Source organism: Alosa pseudoharengus, unplaced genomic scaffold (genome assembly GCF_046254945.1).
Source record: "Alosa pseudoharengus isolate Yale_2024_CS ecotype anadromous, Long Island Sound unplaced genomic scaffold, YU_APseudo_1.1 YU_APseudo_1.1_scf_10, whole genome shotgun sequence".
In the NCBI taxonomy this organism is placed as follows: domain Eukaryota; kingdom Metazoa; phylum Chordata; class Actinopteri; order Clupeiformes; family Clupeidae; genus Alosa; species Alosa pseudoharengus.
Genome location: NW_027468565.1, coordinates 18,393,135 through 18,410,810, shown reverse-complemented (window position 1 = coordinate 18,410,810; position 17,676 = coordinate 18,393,135). Strand labels below are relative to the sequence as shown.

At 44.1% G+C, this 17,676-nt stretch overlaps 3 protein-coding genes across 3 annotated transcripts in view; 2 read left to right on the top strand and 1 right to left on the bottom strand.

Moving 5' to 3' along the window:
* smad3b (SMAD family member 3b) overlaps positions 1–5,440 on the top strand; it is a 34,416-nt gene extending 28,976 nt beyond the window's left edge. The window contains exon 9 of the mRNA XM_076266443.1: positions 2,401–5,440. Within this exon, the coding sequence (XP_076122558.1) occupies positions 2,401–2,524 (124 nt within the window). The 3' untranslated portion in view covers positions 2,525–5,440. The remainder of the gene's footprint in view (positions 1–2,400) is intronic.
* A 75-nt stretch (positions 5,441–5,515) lies between these two features.
* aagab (alpha and gamma adaptin binding protein) lies at positions 5,516–14,403 on the bottom strand. The gene is made up of 10 exons (XM_076266436.1): positions 14,207–14,403; positions 13,121–13,311; positions 12,661–12,757; positions 12,064–12,153; positions 11,356–11,442; positions 10,921–11,000; positions 10,611–10,704; positions 6,907–7,011; positions 6,304–6,353; positions 5,516–6,217 (listed from the first exon to the last, which is right to left on the bottom strand). Exons 1-10 carry the CDS (start codon positions 14,298–14,300, stop codon positions 6,140–6,142), a joined length of 966 nt encoding a protein of 321 aa, XP_076122551.1. The 5' UTR covers positions 14,301–14,403; the 3' UTR covers positions 5,516–6,139.
* Positions 14,404–14,790: 387 nt separating this feature from the next.
* The window catches only part of iqch (IQ motif containing H), a 37,648-nt gene continuing 34,762 nt past the window's right edge, over positions 14,791–17,676 (top strand). Inside the window, exons 1-5 of the mRNA XM_076298491.1 lie at positions 14,791–14,841; positions 15,049–15,171; positions 15,285–15,382; positions 15,487–15,562; positions 15,724–15,843. Coding sequence (XP_076154606.1) covers positions 14,791–14,841; positions 15,049–15,171; positions 15,285–15,382; positions 15,487–15,562; positions 15,724–15,843 — 468 coding nt within the window. The remainder of the gene's footprint in view (positions 14,842–15,048; positions 15,172–15,284; positions 15,383–15,486; positions 15,563–15,723; positions 15,844–17,676) is intronic.

Here is a 17,676-nt window from a genome sequence, read left to right as displayed (position 1 = left end):
GCTAAGTTCCAGGATCTATTTAATCTCATCCCTTATCTCAGTCAGCAGTCACCACAAACAGAAACCAATAATTATTCCACTGCCCACTACACATTGTTATCACATATACCTAGACCCCTTGTCATTATTTAAACGTTTGTGATCATTAATTAACTTTTACATATTCGCCATTCCCGACCTGTCATGCGACAACGGGAGTGCCTAACCATTTCGCACGTGGTGGTCGCGGAACTAGTTGCAATATTCTCCTAAACAGAGGTGTTGCTGTTTGTTGCTGTTGTGAAAAGGCTATCGCTACCTACTTCACACCGTAGAAGAAGCAATGAAGCCGCTAGTTGCCATGGTAAATCAGTGAATCTGTGATCGGTGGCGGGGTCTATTTGAGGGAGCCGTGAGCGCGCACTTATCCAGGATAGATTTCACCTGGCTTGATGAATCCGTGTCTGCTCATCCTGGCTTGGTCTTTGTGCAACCAATTAAGCCTGTACGCTCTTGTTTTGGATTCATTGAGCGCAGCTCAGTAACTTATCCCGGATGTCTTAATTCTGCTTTTGTGCAACGGACCCCAGGCCTAATTCAATGAAACGCCTGTGAAGGAAGGTGCCTGCTTGATAACTAAGTGAAATACTCTTGAAGGCTGTTCTGTTGGTGATGTTTAGTTAGTGATTTGTGATTTGTTAGTGACTTTGGTTTTAACGGTAAATAGGCCTGGCTGTTGATTGGCCGCTGTGTGAAATCCCCAACCTATAGCACTGTGAGTTTAACATCTCTCCTGTGTGTATACAAAAAACAGACAGTCATAGGGAACTTTTCTTTGGTATGATCTTCCCCTCTCATCTGATAACAGGAACTATCGTTTCATCTTTTCCCCTCTTCAATTTTTCCCTTTTCCTTCCTTATGGTAAACAGTTGAAAACCAGTCTGTCCCACCCTCCCTCAGCCTCCTGCTCTCCATCATGTGACAGAGTCGGGATGCTGTTGTTTTTGTTGTGCTGCTCAAAGTCGGGATGTTGTTGTTTTTGTTGTGCTGCTCAAAGTCGGGATGTTGTTCTTGTTGTTTTTGTTGTGCTGCTCCTCCTCTCCATGTTCTCACTCTGGAGGAGCGCTTCTGGTCTGATGCCTGACTACCATGGCAACAGTCTGGAGGCAACAGGCTGCAGACGTCCAGGGAGAGTGGGGCTGTGAGCTCTCTGGTGGCTCTTGTGACTCAATAGGCCTCTGCTGAGCCTCATGGTGCTGCTGGTGTCATGGAGCAGAGAAGCCCGCAGACTACTGTGCTGTGATGGGCCTGGAGCGGCTCTCATAGAGCCCAGTGACTGGACTCGCACTCTGCGGGGCTAATGGATCAGAGGCCCAGCGTGTGGAGCACACACACACACAGGAAGAGACTAGCAGCTAGTAGCAGTCACAAGAGAGCACCGGATGTTATTGTAATTTGGTGACTTGTCTTGCAGCTAATATCAGGATAGCTAGTTAGGATAGCCAGCCTGCTGCTTGTTAGTCAGGAAAGAGAAACAAACAGGGAAGATACCATGGCAACCAGAGTTTGGAATGCCATCCCAGGACACCAGCTGCAACGAGACGGGCGATGAGTGAATTGGCTTTATGACACCGCTGAAGTTGTAGAGAGAGAAGAGTATATAGGTAGTGAGAGAGATAGAGAGAGAGGCCGAGAGAGAGAGAGAGAGAGAGAGAGGCAGACAGAGGGAGAGAGGGTCCGAGTTGAGGACCGCATGAGGGAGTGTGTAAGAGATGAGGAGAGGAGAGAGTGTGTTTGGCACGGAAGTGGGGAAGTGAGAGGCAGGGAAGCAGGTGGACGTGCTGTTGTGTGTGTTGTGTAATACAGGAGGAATGCAGCGTGTGTGGGGGGTGGGGGGGTCTGTGCAGGAGGTGATGGGTGGTGGCTCTGCTGGTGGTGGTGGGGGTGTAGGGTGGAGAGAGAAGGGGATTCCCACAAGGACTTCAGCCGGTTGCATTTCAGATAAAAGTCCACTGGAGACGGAGGGGACAAATGCAGAGGCTATATTTACCCCTGGTCACCTAGGAGACGCCTCCACATGTACAGTCATGTTCATGCCCCCGTCTTCACCCACAGGAAGCGCCTGGAAAGCACAGCCAGTCGGATTCCCAGGGTGGCACTGGCAGGCTCGTAAAATGTGTGAGGGTACACCTGTCCTAGCCGAACCTATGACCATTACTTCTTAATATGTCTCTCCTCCAATTGTATGTATCTGATCTAACCTGCCTGCTCTCTCTCTTGGTGTGTGTGTGCGTGCGTGCGTGCGTGCATGTGTGCGTGCGCGCGTGCGTGCTTGTGTGTGTGTGTGTGCGTGTGTGTGTGTGCGCGTGTGTGTGCGCGCGTATGTGTGTGCGTGCGTGTGTGTGTGTGGTTCTCTCCAGGCGCCAGACAGTGACTAGCACCCCCTGCTGGATCGAGCTGCACCTGAACGGGCCGCTGCAGTGGCTGGACAAGGTCCTCACGCAGATGGGCTCCCCCACCATCCGCTGCTCCAGTGTGTCCTAGACGAGAGAGACCGTCCGTCTGTCGCCCTGGCAACATCCTGGCAACCATTCACACCCCCTTCATCCTCGCCCAGCAAGATGGCATACAGGAACCCCTCCGCCCCGCCATCCCTCACACAAACTACACACACACACACACACACACACACACACACACCGTCTGCTAGGCTGAGGAAAGCCTAGAACATCAGATGGTGATTTTGTTGAAAAAGACCCCACCCCTTCTCCTGGAGAGCAGTCCACCACTTCAACAGGTTGTTGCATTTCACTCGACGTGTTTAAGAAGCACTTTTTAAAGACTGCCGGTGGTGTGTGCCGCTCTGGCGTCCACGTTGCTGCGTCTGAAACGGCAACAGTGGGGCTTCTGTCCATTTTGCATGTGGTGACCAGCCGCTGATGCATGAGAGCAGCAGTAGTAACAGGAAAATGGTCAATCACCTCATCTGTACATTAATATTAATAATGTAATATTGTATAATATTATATTATAAATAAATAAATATATATATATATATATATATATATATATATACACACACCCATGGAATATTCATCACGTGGACTGATTCAGGAAAAAAACAAAAACGCTTTTTTTGTTGATGCTCATTTTCTTTTAAATGTGAAAGCTCAAAAGACTTGTATGAGTGTGTAATAGATGTATTGACGTTGTTGAACTGGATGACCCCTGGCGAGTGGGGCAGTGTTCGAGGCTGCGGCAGGGCATGGCTCAGGTATGGAGCCGCGACCTCTGACCCCCCGCATCGCCACAGCAACCAGCATGGCCATCTTCTGCATGGCTGAGAAGAAAACCGTCCTCAAGTTCATGGGGAGTTTGAGAATCGTGTTGGGTTTTTTAAATTTCAGTTTGGTTTTTTAGCTCCAAGTGTATGTGTTCATGTTGAATGCTAAGCTGTTAGATTAGTTGGATAGCTTCCTCACTGATGAGATCATGTATCACAGCACATCCATCAAGATCAATCATATTTAAGGTACTTTTTGGCGAAAGTAGCACAAAACTGTATTTTGTATTATTTTAAAAGCACTTGTCCTAACTACTCTGTGAGGTAGTACTTAAAAAAAGAAGTTGTGTAAATGACATCATTTAATTAAATTGTAGTTGTGCCATTTAATTTCTTTTCCATCACATTCAAAATACTGTTCTTTGAGCGCAGTTGGTTTTGGAGATTTTTGTATTAATGATTATTTTCAGACGAATACTCTGAGGGCATCACAGAGCTGTATTTACGCTGTGTGCCCTCTTCAGTGGTTGTATATAAGTGAGTATAGTATTGCTAAGAGTGTTTGTACATTATTTCCTGTTTGACTAGAAGAGGACAAGGTCCAGTGTCATAGGAGAACTCCGGGCATACTCGTGACACCCACCTACCCAACCACCCTCCTACCCACTTGGATGAATCGGTGAATGTGTGTGCCCCTTTGAGGCATGTAGTGTGTTTTTCCGAGCGGTTCTTCACTATGTGACCCATACCTCCCTTACGGCAGAGTCCAGAGTCTGCCCTGTGTCTCGTCAGTTTTTTTTTTTTTCCTGACCGTCACACACATCATATCCATGTCCAGGCCTCATGTAAAGCATGTCAAAGGGACTCTCAGGACCATTACCTCCTGTTCACACACACACAGAGAAAACACTAAACCAGAGAGTGTGTGTGTTTGTGCTCAGACAAAAGATATGCACAATCTTGTGTATCTGTGTTCTATTTTACTACCAGTTATTTTTGTGCAGACATGTTACTAAGAGAGTATTTTGATGCAAAGAAAAAAATGGTTATAAAAAAACCCTGAATTTTAAAAACTGAATAGGAATCCTAGAGCGAGTACTGCAGGCAGCTCTTGAGATGTAGTATTTTTATGCGCAGGTGTCCATCTTCACAGGGCAGAAGTGGAGTGACCCACCTGCCCCAATGTGGTTTTTAATGAGCCAGGCCCTCAAGTTCAGATGGGCATTTGTCTTACTCTTTGATAGAAGATCAGGCTTACTTAACTGGATCTGTTTTTGTCTTTTGATGATTATTATGATGATGATTTTCTTTCCCAGCTCTCTGTGGCTGTAGCTACTCTTGGCTCTTGTTCTCGACACTAACTACAGAGCGACAGAGAGCCAAGCAGCTGAAGAGCTGCAGCATGTCGTCCTGTCGGAGGACCTTGCTGAACCGACCTGAAGCAGAGGTGCAGAGGTTAGGACGCTGCGTCCACCCCACCGCCAGTCCCTCCCAAGGCTCAGATACGCTTCAGTTTAACATACGGCTGTGCACAACCCCATGGGACTATTTATGGTGACCAGTTGACCCAACGCATGGGAGCTCAGTCGCTCGCAGGCAACAACAGGCTTGTGTTTGTGTCTAGTGAAATCAATGCTAAAGGAGCTGTGACTTGGTCTAATTTTAATCATTTTGTGTGGCTATTTAACATCTCCTTGGCAACGCAATGTTACACCTGCTGATCACCATGGCACTTAACCGGCTTCTGCTATCGCCATGGCACTTTGCCGGCTTCTACGGTCTCTGTCCGACGGTTGTGACACGAGTGGGAGGCTATTGAGATGAAGGAGCAGACGCTGGGCTAGATCTCAGTGAACTGGCTTTGGGCTGCTTTGGCTTTGGTCAGTTAAATACTACTTGACCGCAGAGTCAAGTGTTTGTTTCAGTGGACTTGGTGGAATTTGGGGGATAAAGACTTTTTGGGGGCTTTGTTGTCTTTGTTGTTTAAGTACTTACCTTCATTCTTTGCATTTGGATCCTGTCTTATTGGTGCTTAGTTTCGTAGTGTCTCCCCTCTCAGTCTTCACCCTTCTACATGACTGTTTTTCTTTGCTTTCATTGTTTTGAGCTATTGCATTGTATCCATTTGTTTTGGTATCCAAGAACTTTTAATAATAAAAATTGTATATTAAACTTTCTTTTGCTTTGTTTGTCAATTTATTATGTCAGCACCACTCTGGTAGAGAGCAAGCGATGGTCTTCACCTTGAGAAGTTTTAAAATGAAAAAAGTCTGGATAGTTATTCATGATTGACAAACATATTTTATTACAATATAGTAGTGGTAATGTACTACCCTTCCCAAATAATGCCTGATTAATATAGTACATCAGGAACACATATTGGGGGTAAGAAACACCTGGGAAAATGGTCACCGATGCTCAATTTGACTCTTTGAGTCAGTCATGATTGGGAACTTCCAAGACATGGAGATTCCAGCCTAATTTAGAGCTGCATTCTAGAACTTCTTCAGGAAGCCAGGTACAAAGCCCATATATGGTGCCAGTGGGCACTGGCAAGCTTTCATCCTTGTGGTGCTCCGGCAGCAGGACTTTGCACTGCCCGATTAACATGTTTAGAATCAGGGGGGGGGGGGTTGATGGTGGGCTAATGAGTAAATCTCTCTTTTGAAAATGTCACAATGAGGCCCACAGTCTCCTTCCTCTCCTCTCTCCTCCTCCCCCTCTAAAACTGCCTTCAGCTCAGGTCAGTCCCTGCCCTCTAACGGCCACCGAGGGCCTTGACCTCGGCTGCCCCTGTGTTGGGGATTTGTGGGCAGAGGGGCGGGGTGAGGTGTGGGGCCTTGGCAGTAAGGAAGCGGGTACGGTGGCAGTGCCAGTTAGCTCTCTTCTCCCGAGGACAGGCCGTCAATCTCGTCTTGGTCTCCACCAATCGCCATCCAGAACGCTTTGGCTACCTAAAGGAACAAAACAGTCAGTCACTGGTCAGAAACTTCTCTCATTCTCTTTGACACCCACATACCCCAGCTTAATGCATGCATACCTTTTCTGCATGGACTTTTCTCTGCTCGTGCGGTAACGAGGATGCTTTATCTGTCAGGGAGAGGGAGAGAGAGGGAGGGAGGGAGAGGGAGAGAGAGTTTAACAGATGTAGATGGAAACTGCCATCTCTTCTGCACAATAAAACAGCACCTTGGTGAGGCCTGCAGTCTCCTCGTGGTCCGTGTGCTGTGTAAATGAGACTAGATGTCACGGCAAAAATAGCCCTGCGAACAGAAGGGCATGAGTCATGCAATGCCAATGCGGTGTTACGCTACCGTCAATGTGCTTTGGGCATTAACAGGAGCTGCGCTGCAAGTGTTCGCTCCTTAAAAGCCAATCACACACTGCTCACACGGACAGCCCTGGGGGGCACCGCTAATGGACTGACACCCACAAGTGGCCGACTGGCCGGACCGCCACCTCCCAGGATTTCTTCACCGTGCTGTCGAGGTTGTTTTTAACGGCTCCACAGAAGCTTTGTGCGAGGGCGGATACCTTTCATCTCTGAGTTTGGTGAAGTGGTGGTGAGGTGGTGAGGTGGTACGGTGGTGCGGTTTTGAGGTGGTGAGGTGGTGCAGTTTTGAGGTGGTGCGAGGGCAGATACCTTTCATCTCTTTGAGTTTGGTGAAGAGACGCTCAAAGTTCTCCACGTCAGCATCCCCGGCTGTGAGGTTGGCCAGCTCTTGGATGTCCATGTCGGTCATCGGATCTGAACACATAACACACACACACAGACATAAAAACATGCTGGTGGTGGTGTGGTGGTGCGGTGGTGGTGTAGTGGTGCGGTGGTGGTGTAGTGGTGTGCTGGTGTAGTGGTGGTCAGTGTTAGGAGTAACCAGTTACAAAAGTAATATAATTACTGTAATATATTGCTTTTTGCTGTAACGCGGTAATATAAGGCATTACAAAAAAAATTGGGTAATATTTTACTCGGTACAAACTTCAGTAACGCACATTACAATGCATTTAACCCGAAATTAAGTGGTGTTTTGTTTTGATACTCGCAAACACTGCGAGAACAATGAGGAGAAAAAATCTGCTTAAATAGCAGAACGTTATCTCCGGTTACTGGTTGAAGATGACTGTGGCTGGGTGCAGCTGACTCGATGGACATAAGCCTACGCTCATTATTTTCAATTTGTCAGAGACAACTAGGATATGAAGAACAGTTAAGTGCACTTTGTGAGTGAAACCGAAAGATCTCTCTATACCTCGCGAAATAGCACAATCAATTTAATGACACATCTAGAGCGGTGCCACGCTAATCTTTTTGATTATTGATAAAGCAAATGCTCTTCTAGTGCATGTCAGCTTCGTGCTGTCAACTTGAATTAAAAAGAATGAAGGGATAGAAAATGTAAAAAAAGATGGGGACTTGGGTCGCAAAAACAGTGACTTCAGACTTGACTTGCGACTCCACTCAAAAGACTTCATGCTTGACTAGTCTCGGACTCGAGCTTCTTGACTCCTGGACAAGCTGTATTTCATGCAATTATTGCTTTTTTAATATAAATGTATTAATGTATTTCTGTTTTATTTTATTGCTACATATACTTTGGGTAACGTATAACGAGCGGCATGGCCCATTTGCCATAATGTGCAACCCATGTATGTGCGCACATCACAGCTATATATATATATATATATATATATATATATATATATATATATATATATATATATATATATAAATGCATTGACCATGGCGACAACAAGTCCTCCCGGAGTTGTGCCTTTTATCATTACTTTCGGCTAATAACTTCGTGCACAGAGGAAATAAGCGAGCAGCTACATGCAAGGTGTGTGACACCAGGATAAACTAGAAAATGTAATTTCGAGGAAATTACCAGTGCTTGAAAATATAAAAATACTGTATATCAGTGGTCCTATCAGTGGTCCCCAAACTTTTTCTTTCGAGGGCCAGCTCACTATGCCTGGCTCTAAGAGAGGGCCAGAGACTCGGAGTATATTAGTAACCATAAATAGCTTAGTGCTGTGAGCAGTCTACCTTAGTTGAATATTCCATTACATTTAATCATAGGCTACTGCAATTTAATACCATTGTTAGCTGTGTTTATATTGCAATCATGCCATATCAGTGTAAAATGTAGCTCAAATGAAATAATACTAATAAAAAATAGCATTCCCAAAAGTATTAGCAGGGAGTCCCAAAAGTGTATTTTATTCAAAATGTGTGAACTCTGAACTCTGTGTCTTTGCATACACAACTGACGTTGTGAACAAGCAATATCCTAAGTTCTCAAACTATGAGAGTTTTATGAAGTGCTGGCAAAAACATCTGAAATGACCACTTTCACTCACCTGATGAGAAGTTCTGTGAATTTGTATGAACATTTGAACAATATGCCCTTCTCACTTCCACGCTAACGAGTTTTGACTAAAAACGGTAACATTGAACTTTCTTAAAACACATCCGAATGACATGATTTGGATGTCAACTCAACGTATGTACTCCCAATCATCCGTAAATTGATCTAAAGTGCATTTTACTCCGGATAATTCCTTTAAGACTCGCCATAGAGAATGAATGGGGGAAATTACGGAGGTTATAGTTTGACGATGTCGTACTCCCGTGCAGGCCAGATGCTATATACCAAGGACATGTTTTGGGGGGCCACCCAAAATGAAGTGGCGGGCCGTAGTTTGGGGACCACTGCTGTATATGAACATAAAATGCCAAACAAACTTTTATTTGGAAACAGTTGGCAGGAGTCATAGTCGATAACAACTGACAGTTGAAATGGCTGAAATGTTAAATAGTTGAGTAGTTTAAATAGTTAAATTATTTAATAGTGAATTATTGTAGTGAGGACATTTGTTTTGAAACAGTTGTGGGCAGAGGAAATAGTAGTCTTAAGAGAGCCAGATTGTATGCTTAAAGCCTGAGACAGAGTATATAGTTTAAAAGTTGAATGTACAGTAGATAGTATAATGGATGTTGATAGACAGAAAAGTATTCTAAAAGTTTATTAATTAATTGTTAATAACTAATTAACTTCTATTCAAGTCATATTTCTGGGACTTTCTGGGATAATTATTTCTATTTTTTATCCACTCGTTCAAATGTTCATAGAGTTCACAAAGTTATCATTAGGTGATTTCAGATGTTTTTGCCAGCACTTCATAAAACTCTCATAGTTTGAGAACTTTGAATTATTTGTAGGATATTGCTTGTTCACAACTTGAGCTGTGTATGCAGACACAGAGTTCACACATTTTGAATAAAATACTTTTGGGACTCCCTGCTAATACTTTTGGGAATGCTAAAGTCTTTTTATTAGTATTATTTCATTTGAGCTACATTTTACACTGATATGATATGATGGCAACATAAACACAGCTAACAATGGTATTAAATTGCAGTAGCCTATGATTAAATGTAATGGAATATTCAACTAAGGTAGACTGCTGTTGTTCACAGCACTAAGCTATTTATGGTTACTGATACTCCGAGTCTCTGGCCCTCGCTTAGAGCCAGGCATAGTGAGCTGGCCCTCAGAAGAAAAAGTTTGGGGACCACTGAATTAGAGGCTCGTCACAGAGTATTTTGCAGTATTTTTAAAATACAAAAATACACACCAATAAAGTATTTTGATACAAAATACAGAGCCATTTCCTTCAACCCAATAAAATACAAATGACAAAATACTATACTTTTTGAAATACATATTACATGTTTCAGAAATACTACTTAGGTTAATACTGTATTTCACCAGGTCCGATTCGAAGCAAACCAACCCACTTGTGTAGTGTACCTTGACATCTCTAAGTTTTGGGTGACAATATACAGGTAGTGGGCTCTCTGTTGATTTTAATGAGTAGGCCTAAGCCTAAAGTTACAGCATTTTTATCACAACTTACCAGACTTTGACCTTTTGTCTGTTTTTTTTTAACAAAATTCTGGCTATGATTGTTCCTTGTATTGCATCATGAGCCATCACTGCGCCTATTACATTCTACTGTTGTTAGCCTTAAGCCTAGCTCAGTCATTATGCTATACCACATCGCCCTCCATTATAAGATAAATGAGCTGCATTGAGCATAATAAACTGCATTTAGAATGCCAAATCCATATTTCTAGATATTTTGGTAAAAGTAACTTAAAAGTAATACAATAGTAGTGTAATGCCTTACAATTCAGAGACAGTAATATTATAATGTAACAAATTACTTTAAAATCACAGTAATAATTACGATTTTGAAGTAACTTGCCCAACACTGGCAGTGGTGGTGTAGTGGTGCGCTGATGTAGTGGTGCGCTGGTGTAGTGGTGCGTGGTCTTACCCACAACTTGCCCCGGCACGGCACTGGACTCACTCCTGACCGTCCTCGGCTCCTCTATGATCTCCTCGACAATCTCTGCTGGGGAGCCTGACGACTAACCAGCACACACACACACACACCTCAGATCAGTATGAGAACTGTGATCACAAAATCTCCCACACATCATCAAAAACACATCATCAGTATGGAAACTATGCTTCAAACCATTATGTCTAACCTCTGAAATAAAATATATCTCGCTCACAGTCACGCATGCACGCACGCACACATACACACACTCACGTCCTCAAACACAAGTCCACACACACACCTGTGTGTCCTGGCTGGGCCGGGGGTTGTTATGTCTGGAAGCCACCAGGCTGCTCAACAGACCGAAGCCCTGATTGTGTTCTGATGGAAAACCAAAACAAACCCACATGAGCAGGCACTCCACCCAGACCCACTTCTGACATGGCCTCTGACTCTCTGATCAACTGATACGCTGTACTTTTCATCTCCGTAGCAGTTGTTTCAACATGTGTGCCCACTTGACATTATACAGTGTGTAGGATCAGATTTAGGGTACGTCCTTTTTGGTAATGAATCCTTTATTATAAGATCACAACTGATGCTTCGTCTAAGATAAAAGACTCAGATGCAACAACTTATTCATCTTACACGCGTGCTTAAACAAACACAATAGCCTGTAGTGTGAACCTGCTCTGCAGAGATGCCACTAATGGCTGCCTACCATCCCCCCTCTCACCTCCATCCTTCATCTCGGCGCTGGCCCACACGTTGGCGTTGAGGGCCTGGATGATCCTCTTCACCCCCGTGGACTCAGGGAAGTCGTCTGTTACAGCAGAAACACAGTGAGGAAGAGCAGCATACGTGGACGTCTGGACAGTTACACACTAGTGCAGATGAGCATGATGGACGTCTGGACAGTACACTGTAGTGCAGATGACAGTGTTTCCTCTAGGATTTTTTTAAGCAGTGGGGGCAGGCCTGTCCCCCCCCCCCCCCACGGAACTGACAACTGACACTTCGCTGCAACACAAACAATTATATGTATTCACCTCTATTCACACACAATGAGGCATTATTTTCAGTTGTGATTGAGCTGTATATTTGGAGAATCTACAACAGGTCTGCACAATGAATTTTGAAAGGCAACTGCGACTATTGTACGTCTGCCCAATTTCTGATACCGTGGGGGAAGAAAATTAAACCGTGGGGGGCCGCCACTACCAAATCAACATAGAGGAAACACTGAGATGAGCATGATGACCATGTAATAACTAGATTTCCATTGTATATTTATATGCATAAGAGAAAGGGGGAAAAAGACTTACAATTATAAGGAAACTAACTGATAGATGCATGCGATGCAATAATAGTTGTAATAGTGGTCATGACAGACTTATATTCGCAATGAGTCATGTGAAGTCATTGAGTAAAATGGATAAATCACCATCCTCATCTGGAAGATCCTGAGGGCTGAGCTCCACCAGCTCAAACGCATGGGACAGGCACCACTGCTGAGCCTCCTGTCTGCTAACTCCTGCAACACACACACACACACACACACACACACACACACACACACACACACACACACACACACACACACACACACACACACACACACACACACACACACACACACACACACACACACACACACACACACACACACACACACACACACACACACACACACACACAATCAGGGTCAGGGTCAGGAACACTTGTGGATGGTATCTGGATTAGTCATGACTGAGTCAATTATGCCTTTACCACAGTGCTCACTAAACAACCACTAGTTCACTAACCACAGACACCCTCCATCAGACCACGAGATGACATTTGAGCAAAACAGGAAACAGCAAATCACCATTGTGACTAACTTAGCTTGTGCAATACCATTTCCACATTCCACATGAGGCCAGAATGAGCTGCAGGCTATTACCCCAATAAATATGAGGTCATAGGATGTAACTGACATAAGGATGATATACTGACACACACTCACTCACTCACACACACACACAGTGTATGGGGCACTTACCATCATCAGACACATGGTCACACGCCAGAATGAGCACCTCAGGAGCCAGGTCCTCAACTATTGGTAACCAAGGTGACACACTGTTGAGACCATCTTTCTGCAATATCCCAGGAGATGAGAAACATAGTGTAACTACTATATCTGACACTAAACTTACTTCCAAAAAAAAAAAAGAAATTTGACACCAAAATACTAATCTCCTGCTTATATTAGCAATATTGAGTATCAGCAATACCGTCAGTGAATGTTAGGCTATCTGACATTAACAACACAGTGCAGTAATAAACATAAACACATTTTACAGGTGCTTACATGTGTAATGTTAGTGTAATGTCAGTATTTACAGGCTTACTGTATCGAAAATTAACCGAAGCCTGACTTCAACACCGAAGTACATACCAAATTGTGATGTTTGTGTACCGTTACACCCCTACAATGTATGGAAATGAATGATACTTACTACTGCACTGTTGAAGTACACAATGAAGGCCTGCATAGACTGGGCAACTTCTGAGCACATCTGAAACGTGCTTGGCACCACACACAGGGTCACGTCAGCTGTGTAGTACTTATTACTGATTGTCCAGGGGTACCAAATCACTGTGTCCTCCTGCTTAGAGGGCTCAGGCAGTGTTGATGTACCAAGAATCTCTGTGAAGGTAATATACAGGATTACTTCATATATCATAAGTACACGAACATGTACCTTTATTGACTCGATTGTCCTTGAACAGCCATTACGTGACATTAAAAACTAAAATAACTAGGTCAACGCTGCCGCCTGCTGGAGAATGCAATCACTTGATCTTATAAACATTTCCTGGAGTCTACAACACGCTCAACTTGGAGTCGAAATTTGCAGTCGGAAAAATAGATAGAATGTTAAAATCAAAGTTACATTTGTATTAAAATATATGAAAGGCATGTGTGCACTAAATGTCCCGGAAGCATGTTAGGATGGCTTACCACACGCAGTAACACTAAAGAAAACAGCTGAGCTAACGAGCAACCAAGTTTAACGTTAATGTAATAACAACCATCGCCACCTTTCTTTGACCTTTCTTATTTTAGGAACCAACACAGAAACTTGTACTCTTGGTAGGTGACCCCGACAGCACAGAAGGGTGTCTCGACATGGACATCCACAACTGATAGTTAACATGATTTGAGGCATTCTCTGTTTGTGCCCATTCCCAGCTAGCTTCTAACGTTACTCCTCATATTAACAAGCTAATGTTGACAGATTACAGGAGCAGCATACAACACTGCAAATGGGAACAGTGTGTAGAATATTGCGCGGACAGAATGTCTGTTAATCACTGGGGCTTGTAAACAACATGTTCAACATTGAGAAGAATTTGTCCGATGTCTGAGGGCTTTGTGAATTCTAGCTCATATGCTAACTCTAGCTAACCTTCCCTACCTACATTCGGCTAGCAGAGCCCGTTTACCTTATTAGACATTCTCTGCGGCTAGTTAGCTAGCAGCTAGCTATCAAGCAAGCAACGTTAAGTGAGTCGATGGGTAGGTTTTGCGAAAAACTCACGTTTGATAAGTTCTTCTTCTTTAAACGTCGGGTCAGAACTGGAAACCAGAATGCAAGGCATAGGTTCCACAACAATATCTTCTTCAGCTGACATTTTAAAATAGGCAATTCTGCAAAAATGACACAGTTCTACGGGCTAGCCGAACAACTGAATTCTAGGACCTTTCAACTCTGACCCAAATATCACTTCCTGCTTTTGGATTTCAGAAGCTGTTAACGTTATCGTTAATTGGTTAAGGGGGCATCAGGAGAAATTGTAGCCCCTCTATTTGATGTTCTTTTCCTAACGCCAATATTCATCATTAATATATCCCCTAAAAAACAACACAATTTACAATAATAATGAAGCCACCACATGAAAGGACGAAGGGTGCGCGTCATGTTGTCATGGTTACACCATAGTTGTTAGGAAGACATTTTTAAGGGGGCAGGCCATGTACTATCAGTGGGCTAGAAAGAAACTACTTACAATGTTAGATATATTTCAAAATTCACATGGTGCAGATATGACCAATCTGTCAGCGCTTGCATGATGACAGTTTAAAGACCACTGACGTTACTTCGCATTACGATCTGTATGAAGAATGGCGGAAATCTTCAAAAAAGGAGATGCACTTGGACGTGTCTTAGTTCAGGTGAGGCTTTGCAAACTTTGTGCCAAGTTTTGTTGTTTGTGTTAAAAATAATGGTTATGATTTGAGCAAAGAGAAACACTTTTCTATTCAGTTAATGCAGCCTAGATAATGTACATTTACATAAATGTTTCCCATCAACTCACCGAAAATGTTGGAATCAAAATCAGAAAACAGATTGAAAATGGCTTGTTGGCGTTTGATGCACAGGTGCAAGATGACCTGAAACAACTTAAACGGAGCCTACATCGCATTACCCTTCAAGATGGAGGCGAGACTTTAGGCATCCAGGCTCTGGAGACAGCCATTCAGAGAACTGAATGTGGAATACAAGTTAGAATGACTCTTTACAACTTTACATGTTGAAAATTAAAAAAATTTCATAATGACCATTTCAGATTATGAGTAGGCTAGGCTACTGATTGACTGTTTTCTTTTCTTTTCAGAGGCATGCTGAGGAGTATTTAAAATCTGTGAATAAGCACATACTAACTCTTCCTTGCATTGAGAATCTAGAATCTAATATTGTGCAGATACCACAATGGTATAATAAATAGATTAAATAAATAAATTATATCTTTTTATCTATTTATCAATCTTTTTAGAGAGTGATGAATGATTAATGAGACCTGTTTGAATTGTACACAGGCGACCACCACTTGAAAGTCTTCCAGTCAGGCCTCATAAAAAAGATAAAAATGTCGGACCCTCACCTGGGCAGAAGGTAACTTCCAGGCTCCATCCTATCGCCTGCATTGCTTTTAACCTACCATCTGTATAAACATATCACTGCTTTCGAGAGATCTTTCCGAGAGGCCTTCCTCATGTTTTGATCTCTCTCTCTCCCTCCCTCTCTCTCCCTTTCTCTCTCTCTCTCTCTTCCAGCACAAGGCGGCCTTCACACTGCGGTTGCTCTCCAATCCCGTGCATCCTAAAATCAGAGACGTGATGTACCAGAACTACGCCATCCAGTTCCCAGAACTGCCCAAAAGGACGGCAAATACAGTCAGTTTCTTCACAATTACTACATGTGTAGTATCTGGATGTTTTTGGGCAGCCGTGGCCCACTGGTTAGCACTCTGGATTTGTAGCCGGAGGGTTGCTGGTTCGAGCCCCGACCAGTGGGCCGCCGCTGAAGTGCCCTTGAGCAAGGCACCTAACCCCTCACTGCTCCCCGAGCGCCGCCGTTGAAGCAGGCAGCTCACTGCGCCGGGATTAGTGTGTGCTTCACCTCACTGTGTGTTCACTGTGTGTGTTTCACTAATTCACCGATTGGGTTAAATGCAGAGACCAAATTTCCCTCACGGGATCAAAAAAGTATATATACTTATACTTATACTGTTTGTAGATGTTATTGACGTTGTTATATTGACAATCAAAAAACATATGGAAGATTGGGTTACTTTGAGAAAATAAAGCTATGATTGTTGTTTTGCTGGTGAGAATAGTTGGGAGGGCTATGGTTAGTTGGATGAGGGTGTGTTGTGGTGGGGCTGGGACGTAGTATCAGTATTTTTAGCACATCTCTTTTAAGGTGACTCGATTTCTCTCTAAATTATTCTACATTACATGATATTGATTGAGTGTCTGTTGAAGGCATATTGATTCAGTCCATAAATAGCCTTGTAATATATAAAGTCCGCTGCTCTCCTGAGAAATGTGCGCAGAAATCAGGGCAGGTGTGCTCCGTTGACTAATTAAAATGAATGGTCTGTAGTTATCCGCTGGCTAGCTGGCTTTATCTGTGTCTGTCAGTCGCCCTAAGCCCAGCAGATGTCAGCTGACACACAGGACAGGAGTGATGGGACAGGACGTATTTGTATTAACAGATGAGTCTAGTCAAGGCACGTCCATACGGGAGATGGAACCTGAAGGTCACCTGCTTTTGGCACTGACAGCGAAAACATTCGTCTGGTAAACAAATTAATCTCTGGAAAGGTCACCATTTGTTTTGGCATGCCGGTGTGTGTTCCCTTTTCTTTTCTTTTTTCGTTTTGGCTTCTCTCTTTTGTTATGCTCTCTTAACAAGGCCCCATCTTTCTTTCTTTCTTTCTTTCTTTCTCTCTCTACCTCAATCTCCTTTCCTCACTTCTTTCTCCCTGTCTCTCTCCATCTTTCCCTCTCTGCCTTCTTCTCAACCTTTTTTCATTCACTTCTTTCTCTCTCTCCTTCTCTCTCTCCTTCGTTCTTCACTTCTCTCTCTCTCTCCCTCCCTCTCGTCCCCGTGTAGTGGCATGGCAGATACAGATTGCGGTGGGCGTGCGCATGTGGTGGTCTGACGGCTGATGGCTACGGTATGGGCCGATGCCTTACATCTGTCTCAGGACCGCCACGCCGTGCCGCGTCTACCTGTGCCCGCATGCCGGGAAGACAGCCGTAGCTTCCCCAACTGCCAGCCACTGGCTCTCTGCCCAGCCTCCCCCACACCTCATGCCTCTCCTCCGACGCACATTATGCCGCAGTGCTGCATGCTGGGAGAGTAGCGCTCGCCTGGGTGGAGGCTCCGTTGTCCGTACCCCATGATGCTGATCCCTGGGGCCAGTCATGTTGGCTAGTGGGGTGAGAATGAACAGACCAGGGGCAGATGAAGGAGAGGGGTAAGACAGGGTGTGGGTGTACAGAGTTGACACTCTATAATATTTGGGTAATTCAAGAAAGTTGGCTGTGGATAGATGCCATTGTTGTTGTTGTTGCTGTCATTGTTACTGTCATTGTTGTTGTTGTTGGTTTTATCCTGCTTAAATTCACGGTGGTCAGTGCAAAATGGCCTCCATAGTTACTGAGTGCTGTGAGTGCCGTTCTGAAGCGGGCGTGCGGTGCCGCGGTCTTCATCTCGGC